Consider the following 12,670-nt stretch of genomic DNA (forward strand, 5'->3'; position numbering starts at 1 on the left):
CGTAAACTTAATACCAGAATTGTTCCAACAAATAAGGCAAACTTGTGGTGGGAGATGGCCAGTCCTGGTGAATAGCAATTTCAACGGAGAATCCATGTTCGCAGAATCTAAACCGATGTTTGTTTTCTGTGAGGTGTTTTTTAAAGTCTGCTGTAACGCTCTGCAAAACTATGGTATTCTAACTCTATTTTAACACGTACAATCAAAACTGCTGCAAGTTGAGGTTGACGCCAAAGGATGCTCCTATGACTGCTGTATTTTAAGAGTGCACTTGTTTTTATTACCATTGTTTTATTAATGCCATTTTGTACACGCTTTTCCATTTTGTACATGCTTTTATGATTATCTCTAAATAGTAAAAAAAAAGGCAAAAGTTCAAAGTAGTGTTTAAGACCGTACACACAGCTAGCCCACATATCTTATCCACACACTCTGTAGCCGTGGACGTATATTTACTAAAATGCTAGTGGTAGCATAAGTGACATCACAGGAAGTCACACCTTTGACCCTGAATTTTCCCATGGAGTGATGTCTCATGACCTTACCCTTATGACCTCATAATAATTGATATTGCTTACATTCCATAATAACTGTATGATTAAAATAATACAACACAGACAAATGTCTATTTTAGATTTCACCTACATTAGGGTGCTGAAATGATGTGCAAGGGGAACATTACTTGCTTCTCTGTGTAGTACATGAAAAGTATGTATTCAGCTGAAGAGGATATATTGCCACAGAACAGCACTGGGGACGTAAATTATTTATCTCGCAAACTGACGTGATTTATTAGTTCCCCTAGTATATACCACAAGAGAAATGTATTGATAAATGATAGAGAGAAGAAAAACTATTTTAAAAACACAATAGTAGTTTAAGCCACATGTATTAGTTGATATAGACCATATATTGAATACGGACTATGTTATTGGCTACATTTTCCCTTATTGGTAATACATTTTGATTTATAATAATTTGCAAAGCACTGTCACTTGTGTAAAGCGCAGAGGTGAAGTTTTAATTCAAATACACATTTTTTATATATTTGTAATAGTGGAACATAGCAACAACTTTTTAAAATGTGTTTGTTGTTTTTAGTTCATTTTTTTAATCAGAAGTGTGTGCATTTCCATGCTAAATTTAAATTACAAAACCTAAAGCGTAATATCTGTGCCCCAGAGGAAGATGCAGAAAGTAACCAGTGCTCATCAAGACACTGTTTACCCTCTATCCTTGCAGTGGCGGTGATCTTTGAAAGTTGTGGGGAATACTACTTCCCCTAAAGTGACTGTAGTGAGCAAGTAAAGTGAGTAATCTGACCTCTTTTATGAACGCTTTGTAGGCTGCGTAAGGGTTTCTCCCCTTGAGACAATTTTGAAAACAAAAATTGCTCAAATAATGCATTTTCAAGCACATATTTCATATAAACATGCTTAAAAGCCATAGATTCTGAAAGGGCACTCCTTAATTATTCAAATGCTATCAAGGTGCCAAGCCAATGAAACCTGACACTCCCCAAGAGTAACCTCATTTTTTCCAAAATGTGCTATAGGTGCTCTGAAATGTCAAAAAACGACCTCCGTTGTGCCAGGATCAGCATTTTGTCATGGGTGCTGTGTCAAGGGTGCCTAAACCCTACATACAATATGCCAGCGCCAGAATTTTGCTGTACGTTCTGTCCATATACAATGGGTGACTCCAGTGCTTAATTTGTGAAGAAATAAGTGCTAGGGCAGTCGTTAGTGGGCCACTGTGGCATGCACTACCCATAGCCTCAGCCAGCTGTGCCAACTTCATGCCACCACAACTATTGGCCATCACACTTCTACAAGTGTGACAATGTATACTATTCCTTGCCCATTAAAGCTAAAAGAATGACTTGGTCAGCAGGAGTTAGTAATTTTAATGCATTTAATTAATACACAACAGTTGTTCTGCTCATATCTAACAGACAGACAGTGCCACCTTGTGGTATATTCTCATAAGTGCATGTGTTGACAATTAAGTGCCGGTGCAGAGCACCAGAAACCACCGGCTCAAATTTAGCACTGGGTGACCCTTATCTCAAAAATTATGTCAGGGTCAGCATTTTGTCTTGGTTGCCCCCTCAGGGCTCATGACGGGGTCTCGGTTGTTTATAGGGCAGGGAGCAGTTTTAGGGCTCAGGTGGGGTGCTGGGTCGGAGTACTTTACAGGTGTAGGGGATTGTTGGTAGGTCTCAGGGTGGGGGGGCCTGTGATTGGGATAGTTTTGGGCTTGGGCGGGGGAAAGAAAAAGTTTTAAGGGCTGGGGCAGTTTTAGGCCTCAGGGCAGGGGTTGGGGTGGGATACTTTAGGTATGTAGAGACAGTTTCTTAGGGCGGAGTAGACTGGGTTCTGGGTAGTTTTTAGGGCTTGGGGCAGGGGGGAAGGGACCGTTTACAGGGCAGGGGTCAGGGGTATGATCTTTAGCACGCATATCTCTTTGCCCATCATGTCTTTACCATGTAAAGGCATGCGTGGCAAAGGCATGCGTGGTTAAGGCATGCGTGGTAAAGGCATGCGTGGTAAAGACGCTGCTGTGGTTGAGACCGCGGGGTACAGGCATGCGTTGTTCAAGCATGTGTTGTACCATCATAGTGGTTGAAAGTGCATTGGAATGCTTGCGTGTAGGTAGAATGTGAGTGTGCGGTGTATGCGTGTGGGCATGGAATTCATGAATGGATGGTTGGGAAACTACCCTGGCATGAACATGATGCTGAATGATCTACTTGTTTTTTTTTAAACCACAGGTTTTGACGCAGTGTCCGGATGTAGACATCCATCTTGTATGTCCCTTATGAGGCTGTCAAAGTATCCTTTGTGTTGGTTCTAAGTTAAAGGATTTCACGGTGATTGGCATATCTGTGCTTATTCCAGCATCTACAATGGGGATAGCATACCTTGCAGCTTCAGAAGAAGACTGTAGTGATCAGTGCAACGGTACAATGTGTTGGTCAGAAATGGCTCCATGAGCGTAATGCCCATGGCTGGCAGCTTTATGTAAAGTGCTCAATGAGTTGTCTTTAGACCGTGTTGTCTTGGTAAATCAGGACAAAATTGCTCCTCTAGCTGGAGTGCAGAAGAAATTGTTCAAACTGTTACACCACGGCCATCCTGGGGTGTCAGTTAATCCTGGGGTGTTAGTTACTAAGCGTAAGGCGCACAAATATTGGTGGCCGGGGATGGATTTGGTCCTAAATGCCTGGTTATGTGGATGTTCTACCTATGCACACAGTAAGAAGCCACCAGATAGTGTCAGATGTGAGGCAACTGTGTTTTCTCGTTACCTGAGGACATTTTTGAACTTCGAAACAAGTCCCATGGACATGTAGGCCTTGGGCCGTAAACATCTCTGACTGTTCTTTTGTTTGGTTTATAGTTTGTTCCTGTTCCTTTGGAGCCATCAGACCACCTCCTGCTCAAGTTCATCAATGTCAGTCATTTGTTTCTTGCTGAGTTTTTGATGCCTCTGCGACATGTGGAGAGATGATCTGGACCTAACTATGAGGACTCCTGATGAAGCCTGAATCGTTGCAAACGCATAAGTGTTTGTATCAAGGTGCAAATCTTTCACAAGTGTGTAATGTTGTATTAGGAAGATGTAGCAATAACACTAAAATACAACTCGATCCCAACTGCCAGCGCCACTTTATTTGTTAAATAAAAGTGAAGTTATCCTACTTGCAACTTCATATATTACCATAACACAAGAAATATGGATAAATACCACTAAGATCATCAAAACGTAAATACGGGCAGACATGTAAAAAACACAATGAAACTGAGAGAGCCAAGTATGTTCAGTTCAGTAAGCCAGCACTCCTAACCACATATAGACGGGCTCATTTATCTGAAAGTCTAATGTTAGTGTGGACCCATTATTTGTGGACCGACCAAGGCCCTTTTAAATACTCGTCCCTATCCATAAGCCATTTTAAAACAGCATGGTTAACCTTTGCTGAAGACAAGGTCCTCATCTCTGATAAATTGGTGCCCAGTGTAGCCATAAGAATAACTTAAGCTTTGTTATCACCAATGTTTAATTCAACTGATTGGGCACCACATTTTACAGAAGCTCTTGAATCTACTTGTATGCATTTCAGTAGCATGAGTTTACAAGAACGTGAGTGTCACCCACATGTAGAGGGATCAGAAGAGCACGTTATAATGAAGTGCGTGATTAGTAAGTCCTTATTTAGGATAGCTTTACATTGCCTGTTCCCAAAGTGGCATTAATGCTTCAGGGAAATCAGCCCCCTGAAGGCAATTGAGGGAATACACCTTATTGTGAGCATTGCCTAGTTCTAGGACTATCTAAGACCATCTCTGGAGTTTTGCGTCTATTTCTGGAGGCCATGTCTGGAATATTGTAGGCAGCTCTGGTAAACACATCTGGAGCATTGTGTCTATACCTGCAGAAGGTTCATGAAAGGCTCGGCTGAAGGCAGGGCAGAGGCTATCAAAATCAGACATGGCTTAAACCACAAGCCCTGTGAAAAAAAAGCAATGGAGGGAGGAAAGGTAAAGGGAGGAACAGAAGGGAAGATGTGGGAGTTAGTAAAAGAAGGAGAGAGATGCATGGGTTGGCATTTGCCCTCACTCACCTCCATCTGAGTATGTCTCCATGCCATAGCCATCTTGTAGCCCATCACTCCACGCACCCTCGTACTTGGCCCCAGAGAGGCTCTGGCGGACCCCACAGCGGCCCTTCAGTCCATGGCTCCACTCACCCCGGTAAACCCATTTGCCTTTGGCTTCCACGCCAAGGCCATTGCGCTTGCCCTGGGCCCAGCAGCCCTGGTAGGCGTTACCGCTGGGCCAGGTGTAAACACCAAGTGACTCAAAGCCACGGCACCACAATCCACTGTATTCGCCCTGGCGCCCAGGGCCTGTGCACACCCCATAGCCGTGCGCCCGTCCGTCTTCCCAGTCACCCACGTAGCATCCGCCATCGTCAAATTCAAACTTGCCCCCGTGTGACATGCATGGGCCGTGCTTCCGCCCCGTGGGGGGCTCTGTCTGGGGGGACGCAGGTCACTCCCCGCTCCCCAAGTGTTGCAAATTCATCCCCTGCTCATACAGTACTGCAGCAAAAACCTCACATCTGTAGGATGGTGCCGTTTCCGGTCTGTGGCAATCTTTTGTTGCAGACTACTGCCCAGCACAAACCTTGTTGGCCCGGTGAGTGTGCACCACATGCATTGGAGTGCGAGCCTGTGTCTGATGCCTGAGCTGGGCTGTGAATCTCTGTCCGATGTCTGCCTTAGGTTTTGGAACTTTCTTCACAGTGGGCCTGGACTTTGGTTCGGTGTCTTCTGGTTGTGATGTCTGCAGCCAGCGTTGGAGTGCGGCTCTGCATCCACCCTCCACATCCAGATGTTACACTTTCTCTCCTCAACAATCTTGATTCAGACAGTGATGCATTTGGTAGAACCACTCTTGCACGTGCTCGCACATGGAAGGAAGAGGATGACAACACAGTCTTGCCTTGTAGGAAAGGTTTGGATAATTCCAGCTATCGAGGGCATGAAGCTAAAGTGGGAAGAGAAACAGAGAATTAATCAGGAGCAGGTGAAGAGGAATTACACCTCCTTTCCAACATTCTAGCACTACACATCTGTCTGAAAAATGCAGCGCTGCACCACACTCGAACAACATTGTTATTGCTATTTAGTACTTGTATAGCGCCTAATATGTCCTCTGTGTGGCATAGCAGGGCCAGTCAGTAGAACAGGGTATGACTTTCTAAGCACTTCAATAGCAGGCCAGAGTCTGATTCAGTATTGTAAAGGTATGCGATCAGCTGGGTGAGTACATCAGTTTTTAAGGATGTGTGAGTTTGACACTGGTGGCTGAAAAGCACTACACTCTAACCCTATCCAATGAACCACACACTTCTTCACAGGGGGACTTTTAATACTGTGCACGTGGTGTGTTTTGACGTTATCTGTACTTTCCCAGTGCTCTTAGTTAATCCAGAGCCAGAATTCAGCAGGCCTCTTCATTTGGTCTTGTATGTCTGTGGGCCACTTTACATATAGTCCCCACCCCTCCCATCTTACTCTGTTTGTTCTTCCTTCTCCTGTGCCTGAGCCATGTCTTTGAGCACTGCAGGCCGGGTTTAATCAGTCCAGGTTATGTGTAACCTGGACACTCACATACGAAGCCGCCCTCGTTAGAAGTCACCAAGGGGAGAGAAAGGGAGCGGGGTGGAAACTGCACGATGTCCGAGGCTATAGGCCATCACAGAGAACCTGCTTTCAGATCACCCCTTCCCCAAGGGAAGCAAGCCATGATTCCACGCTCCCCTGAAATCGGAATTAAATGAGCACGTGGAATGGATTGCATAATGTGTACACCCTGAAATAGCTATTGGAAACGTCGGTGCATCACGCTGTTTTTCCCTTCCCAGCACATAAAAGGAATATGTAGTCTGTCAGAAGCCGTTCAGGGGTCACAGGGCAAGCAGGGGGTGGGTTGGGCCCCAAGCATGATAGTTTAGGGCCTTTTACCTCCTTCGTCATGAGGCCTGATACACCATGGTCCATCACAATGAGCACCCCGCACACCTCTTCGGCGCTTGACTGACGGTAGCAATGAGATGAACGGTCCAAGGCTGCTCAAGGAGCCAGTCTGGAGACAAAGACTCACAACTCAGCAATTATGCAAGGACAATAATTACCATCCAGTCAGGTGCTTCTTTTCGTCATAAATGAAAATACTTGAATGCACTCCAAAATGCAATAGTACCCACAGAAATAATAAAGGCAAAGGTTTTACACAAGCACTGTGTTGTGAAGCAGCATACATAAGACACATGAAGACCTTGAGGATTTAAGGTAAGTTAGGAAGTTAAAAGATAAAGCAGCAGGGTTATAAGTGAGTGCACAGCCTGGACTTGTCACTTGTCAGTAGTGAAAGTATTGCCCACCTCAAATGGCCAGCCGCTTAGATGACCACAAATATAACATATATCCACAAGTATGAGAGGCAACACAAAAACAAAAGTATTGAGTAATTTCAAAGTGAAAGACTGAATGTTGAGTCCACACAGCAGTTGAATATTTTCATATATTCATTTATTCCAAAGTTCAGTGCGACCAGATCCGCAGCCAACGAGTTTCGCCCAAGCATGGGCTTCTTCAAGGCAAGGTTAACAATATATAAGCACACGTCAAGAAATTTGCGTAGTAGTGTGACGAAAGCAGCTGGACCCAGAATTATGTCTTACTAGGTGATAAGCCAGTGACTGTTGAACGTCCGTTAGGTGTGTAACATCAAAAAGTCTATACTGCCAGGTTCTGACTAATCAGATTGTGTGAAGCTCAGTGTGTGAAGTTCAGCCGAAGTCCGAGGCGCGATGAATCCCGTCGTGTTGAAACGTTTCAACACGACAGGATTCATCGCTCAGAAATATCAGCAAAACTTTTTTCAAATTTAGAATAATATTCGACAAGACCAAGAAAGGACCCGAGTTGATCTTTGTCCTTGGGGAACGGAGCATGTTTTATGGCCTCCAACAGATTCCGTTAGGGTGCTATTCCACCACTAGAAATGGTATACCCCAAATACTCAACATGTTCAGTTAAAAACTCACATTTCTCTTTGTTAACAGTTAACCCCGCATCCTCGAGTTTCCACAACACTTGTCGCAGAATGGCATTATGTTGCTCAACAGTCTTCCCTGACACCAAAATGTCGTCCTGAATATATACTACGCCACGCAGCCCCTCAAACATGCTAGCCATCATTCTTTGAAAGACACTTGCAGCCAACGCTAACCCGAACGGCATGCGAGTAAATTGGAACATGCCCTCAGAAGTAATGAAAGTAGTGAGTGGCTTGAAGTCACAGTGTAATCTAATTTGGTGATAACCACTTCTCAAATCTATCTTAGAGAAGTACTTACCACCCCCAACAGATTGTAGCAGTTCGTTGAGGTTAGGCAGGGGAAAGGTGTCAGTGACAATGTCACGATTGAGTGACCTCAGGTCAATGCAAAACCTTTCGGTTTGAGTGTTAAAACCACCGGAGAAATCCATGACGAAGCCTCAATTGGCTCAATCACTCCAGTTTTTAATAAATCTTGCAATAAATCTTTGACACCCTGTCTTACTGACAGCGGCACCTTCCTAAGTTTGTGTTGAACCGGACATGTGTCACGCTTCACGATTATCTTGTAGCGATAACCCTTGACGCACCCCAACCTATCCTCAAATACCTTGTGAGCATCTTGTACAATATGTTCAATTTGAATATGATCATCAAAAACCATAATCTGATTGGGGACCTTGGACTGAGAATATGAAGGTCCTATTGGTGCATCCACCCAAGGATGGGAGGACCTTCCTTAGCAATGTAGATTTTCCCTTCAGTGCTCCTCATACCAAAAGAAATGCCACCACACATGTAAACCAAGATGTCAATGGATTGTTCCTGATACCCAACAGGATTGATGTCCTTGTCAGATAGAGGAACATCATTCCACAGTGTTTTGAAGAGGGCCTCAGGTATGATAGTGAACATGGATCCCAAGTCCACCATGAGGGTAACATTTTGCCCACACACATTAAATTCAGCAGTAGGTCTAGTCAATCTTCGTATGTCTTGACTGACTTCCCCAACCATACTAACAGTAGCCTCCTCTATTACAAGTACTCTATCCAGACTTTGTTTGAACACGGTGCATTGTTGTACTACATTAACCTTAGGCTTGTACCTCTCAGGATTATCATTCTGTCTACACATACGTGCATAATGCCCCTTACAACTGCAGCTCCTACACACTTGGTCTATGGCAAAACATCTTTTTGAGTCAGCAATGTGATACTGACTGCCACATGGCAAACATTCCCTCCCTTTGACTTTAGGAATAGAGCCAAACACATTCGCTCCCTTTGTAGCTTTTTTAAAACTGCATTAATTTCAACATCATCATCTTTAAAAACACCTTCTACATTTGCTACTTCACCTAAGTTCCTATCCCTTCTTCCCAACTTGAGACTCCTCAATTACTTTAGCCGTGTCCACAGCTTTTTTTAGGGCGGGATCTTAGACAGCCCAAAGCATTTCTTGGATCTTCCTATCAGGGCATTGCACAATGAGTTGATCACAAATTAATTCCTCAGTCATTGTTCCAAATCGACACTTTACAGAAAGTTCACGTAATCTGGCAACTAATTAATCTAAAGCAAACACAAGGAGATGATGGACGGAGTGCTGAAATTTTTCAGACACTCACCCCCAGTCACAGATCTGGGTTGAATCCATCAACGTTCTTTAGCTCACTTTGCCACCCCAGTTCAGACACAGCTATATGCAAATCAGTCTTGACCCTGTACCTCATGGGAACAGTCCAGCTCGAACTGCCAAGCCATGTCTTCCCTGGACCGGAAACAAGCATCCTGGGACCGGTTTCGGGATAACAGCCCTCATCAGCCAGGCTAGCTTGAATCCAGTGGCAAAGTGAGCAAGGGACCCACGTCTGGGCATACCCTGCCAACTTAGGGCGTACAAAGCAAACACAAGGAGATGATGGACGGAGCGCTGAAACTTTTCAGACACTCACCCCCAGTCACAGATCTGGGTTGAATCCATCAACGTTCTTTAGCTCACTTTGCCACCCCAGTTCAGACACAGCTATATGCAAATCAGCCTTGACCCTGTACCTCATGGGAACAGTCCAGCTCGAACTGCCAAGCCATGTCTTCCCTGGACCGGAAACAAGCATCCTGGGACCGGTTTCGGGATAACAGCCCTCATCAGCCAGGCTAGCTTGAATCCAGTGGAAAAGTGAGCAAGGGAACCATGTCAGAGTGGTTGCCCTGTCTTCTAGGGGGATCAGAGCGGTTGCCCTGTCCTCTGAGGGGTCATAATGGTTGCCCTGTCCTCTGGGGGATCATAGTTGTTACCCTGTCCTCCGAGAGGATTAGAGTGGTTGCCCTGTGTTCTGGGGGAGTCAAGAGTGGTTGCACAGTGCTCTGGGGGAATCAGAGTGGTTGCCCTGCCCTCTGGGGGGGGATCAGAGCGGTTGCCCTGCCCTCTGGGGGGGGATCAGAGCGGTTGCCCTGCCCTCTGGGGGGGGATCAGAGCGGTTGCCCTGCCCTCTGGGGGGATCAGAGCGGTTGCCCTGCCCTCTGGGGGGGATCAGAGCGGTTGCCCTGCCCTCTGGGGGGGATCAGAGCGGTTGCCCTGCCCTCTGGGGGGGATCAGAGCGGTTGCCCTGCCCTCTGGGGGGGATCAGAGCGGTTGCCCTGCCCTCTGGGGGGGGATCAGAGCGGTTGCCCTGCCCTCTGGGGGGGATCAGAGCGGTTGCCCTGCCCTCTGGGGGGGGATCAGAGCGGTTGCCCTGCCCTCTGGGGGGGATCAGAGCGGTTGCCCTGCCCTCTGGGGGGATCAGAGCGGTTGCCCTGCCCTCTGGGGGGTCAGAGTGGTTGCCCTGCCCTCTGGGGGGGTCAGAATGGTTGCTCGTCACTATTGGTGTTTAAGGACACAGTTGCTCCTACATGTTGGTGTCTCAGGTCACAGTCGCTTGTAGTTGCAGCTGCTTCAGGTTGCAGCCACTCTTAGCCGCAGAACACTTGGGCGTATCCAAACAGCAGCGGTCACACCTCCGGCAAGATGAGCAGTCGACTTGAAGTTAGGCCGTGGAGACTGGATGACCCATTCTAAACTATGGTCGGTGCATACTCCTCATGGCAGTCTGCGATTTCTGAGGCTCCTCCAATGCTCCAGAGGCTCGGCCTCTCCTTCTTGGTCGTCTTTCTGCCAACAGCAGCTGCCCGACCCTCTCTCAACAGACCAGCAGCTCCAAGGCCAGAGGCAGACCCACAGGTCCTCTCTGGAATTTGGCAGACTTAAGGGGACGAGATTACATCTCTTCAAGACTGGCTGAACAAGACATCAGTCCTGTGTCAGAATTTCTTGAAGTAATCCTCAGATTACTCCCTCCGTTATTCAATGAAGAAATTAAAACCAAGTGGGAATGTTTGGGTCCCACTTTTGTACTACATTTTCCAGACAAGGGATGCTGGTCCCACTGTCAAAGGCTTGGAAACGATTAGGGGAAGTTCCTCTTTTTTTGTGTTGTCCAGCTCCTTGGAGCAGACTTAGTTTTGTCTCTGGTGCAGCTCTTCTCAGAAGGCAGTGAGGAACAAGTGGTGTCTCCAACATGACCACCTACAACAGCGGCACAATAAAGTGTGAAGCTGTTAACTGCCCTTTTGGGAGTAGTATTTAGGGGAAAGCAAAAAGGCAGGCCTTGCCTGAAATTTTCTTTTTACACCTGAAAATAATCTTCTGACTCACCAGCTCCTGCTCCCTATCATCTCTGATGGCTAAACTCAGAGAGAGATAATCTGTAGGGGCTCCATGAAGTTTACTATTGCATTTCTAAACCTGCCCGCCTCCATTTCACCACACTTCAGTGTCTGGGGCTGTTCCCTCCAACCCAGGAATGCCATTAATAGATGTCCTTTTCTTGTGCTATGTTGTACAAGGGGCATTCCAAAATGGATACTACTGGTCTGGTCAAAAGTACACTCACATGGAACATAGAGCCCTGCTAACAGCACCACATATATACAATACACATGCACATCCACTCTGCATGTCAGCGCAGGGTCTTGGAACTACATTAGAGTGGAACTTTACATGAGTGAGACTGGTAGGCATCACATTCTTCCTAAAATGGAACACGACTTGTTTATGACTATAAGTTCTAAATCATAAAATACACTACTGTTAGAAATTGGGTTTCTGGTTGGCAGAGGCATGCAACCTGTCCAAGCAGGAACAACAATCCTAGTCAGGGTAAGTCAGATACCTGCCCTACATTATCCTGTGCTCAGCCTCTGGTAGCTTGGCATAAACAGTCAGAATTAACTTGAGAGGCAATGTGTGCATCACTGAAACAGTAAAACAGGGAAAACACCACACAAAAAGATACCACACCTGGATAGAAAATTGAGCTTCACTTATTGAACAAAACAAAAACAGAACATAAAGCGCTAACCGGGGCTATCTGATTGCGCTAGACTGGTTCAATTCCAAAAGTTCACTACGATTCAGCATGGGTTAGATAAAGGGACCAGCCTTGGCCCGCTGAAACTGTACCTTGGTTTGGGGTTGTGTCGATGTAGAGGACGAGATGCGGGGATCAAAGTAGCAAAGGAGGTGATGCGTCTGCATCTATCCTGATGTAGGCGATGCTTCGGTTCCAAGACGAGCAAATTGGAGATGTGTCGTTTTCGTTGTCGAACCCCTCTGATGTATATGATGTGTCATTGTTGAGCAATGCAGCCGATGATGGCCTCGATCCTGGCAGCAGCGGCGATGCATCAGAGTTGATGGAAATGCGCCAGTTGCGAGCCACGCAATGACAGCGATGCGTGGGTTTTTGCAGCACACTACACCCACTTCCAAGGGCCTAGGACTTGATTGGCATCACTTGGCAGGGCAAGACTCTCAGATGTCAGAGTCCAAGTGCTGGTTATGGAGTGGAGTTGAGTCTTTGATGTCCCTGAGACAACAGGAGGCAAGCAGGCAAGCCCTTTGAGCAACCCTGGGTTCAAGTGGTGGAGAGAAGCAGGTCCAGTTCTTCTAACTCCCAGGCAAGAGGGCAGCAGGTCAGCACAGCAGAACTGGAG

The 12,670-nt window shown here is 46.3% G+C and overlaps 1 protein-coding gene across 1 annotated transcript in view; it reads right to left on the reverse strand.

Annotated features, from left to right (window-relative positions):
* Positions 1-12,670, reverse strand: part of LOC146870074 (junctophilin-4-like) — a 954,768-nt gene that overhangs the window by 922,972 nt on the left and 19,126 nt on the right. The window contains exon 2 of the mRNA XM_085627709.1: positions 4,628-5,555. Coding sequence (XP_085483835.1) covers positions 4,628-5,006 — 379 coding nt within the window. The 5' untranslated portion in view covers positions 5,007-5,555. The remainder of the gene's footprint in view (positions 1-4,627; positions 5,556-12,670) is intronic.

Source organism: Triturus cristatus, chromosome 1_1 (assembly GCF_964204655.1).
Source record: "Triturus cristatus chromosome 1_1, aTriCri1.1, whole genome shotgun sequence".
Classification (NCBI taxonomy): domain Eukaryota; kingdom Metazoa; phylum Chordata; class Amphibia; order Caudata; family Salamandridae; genus Triturus; species Triturus cristatus.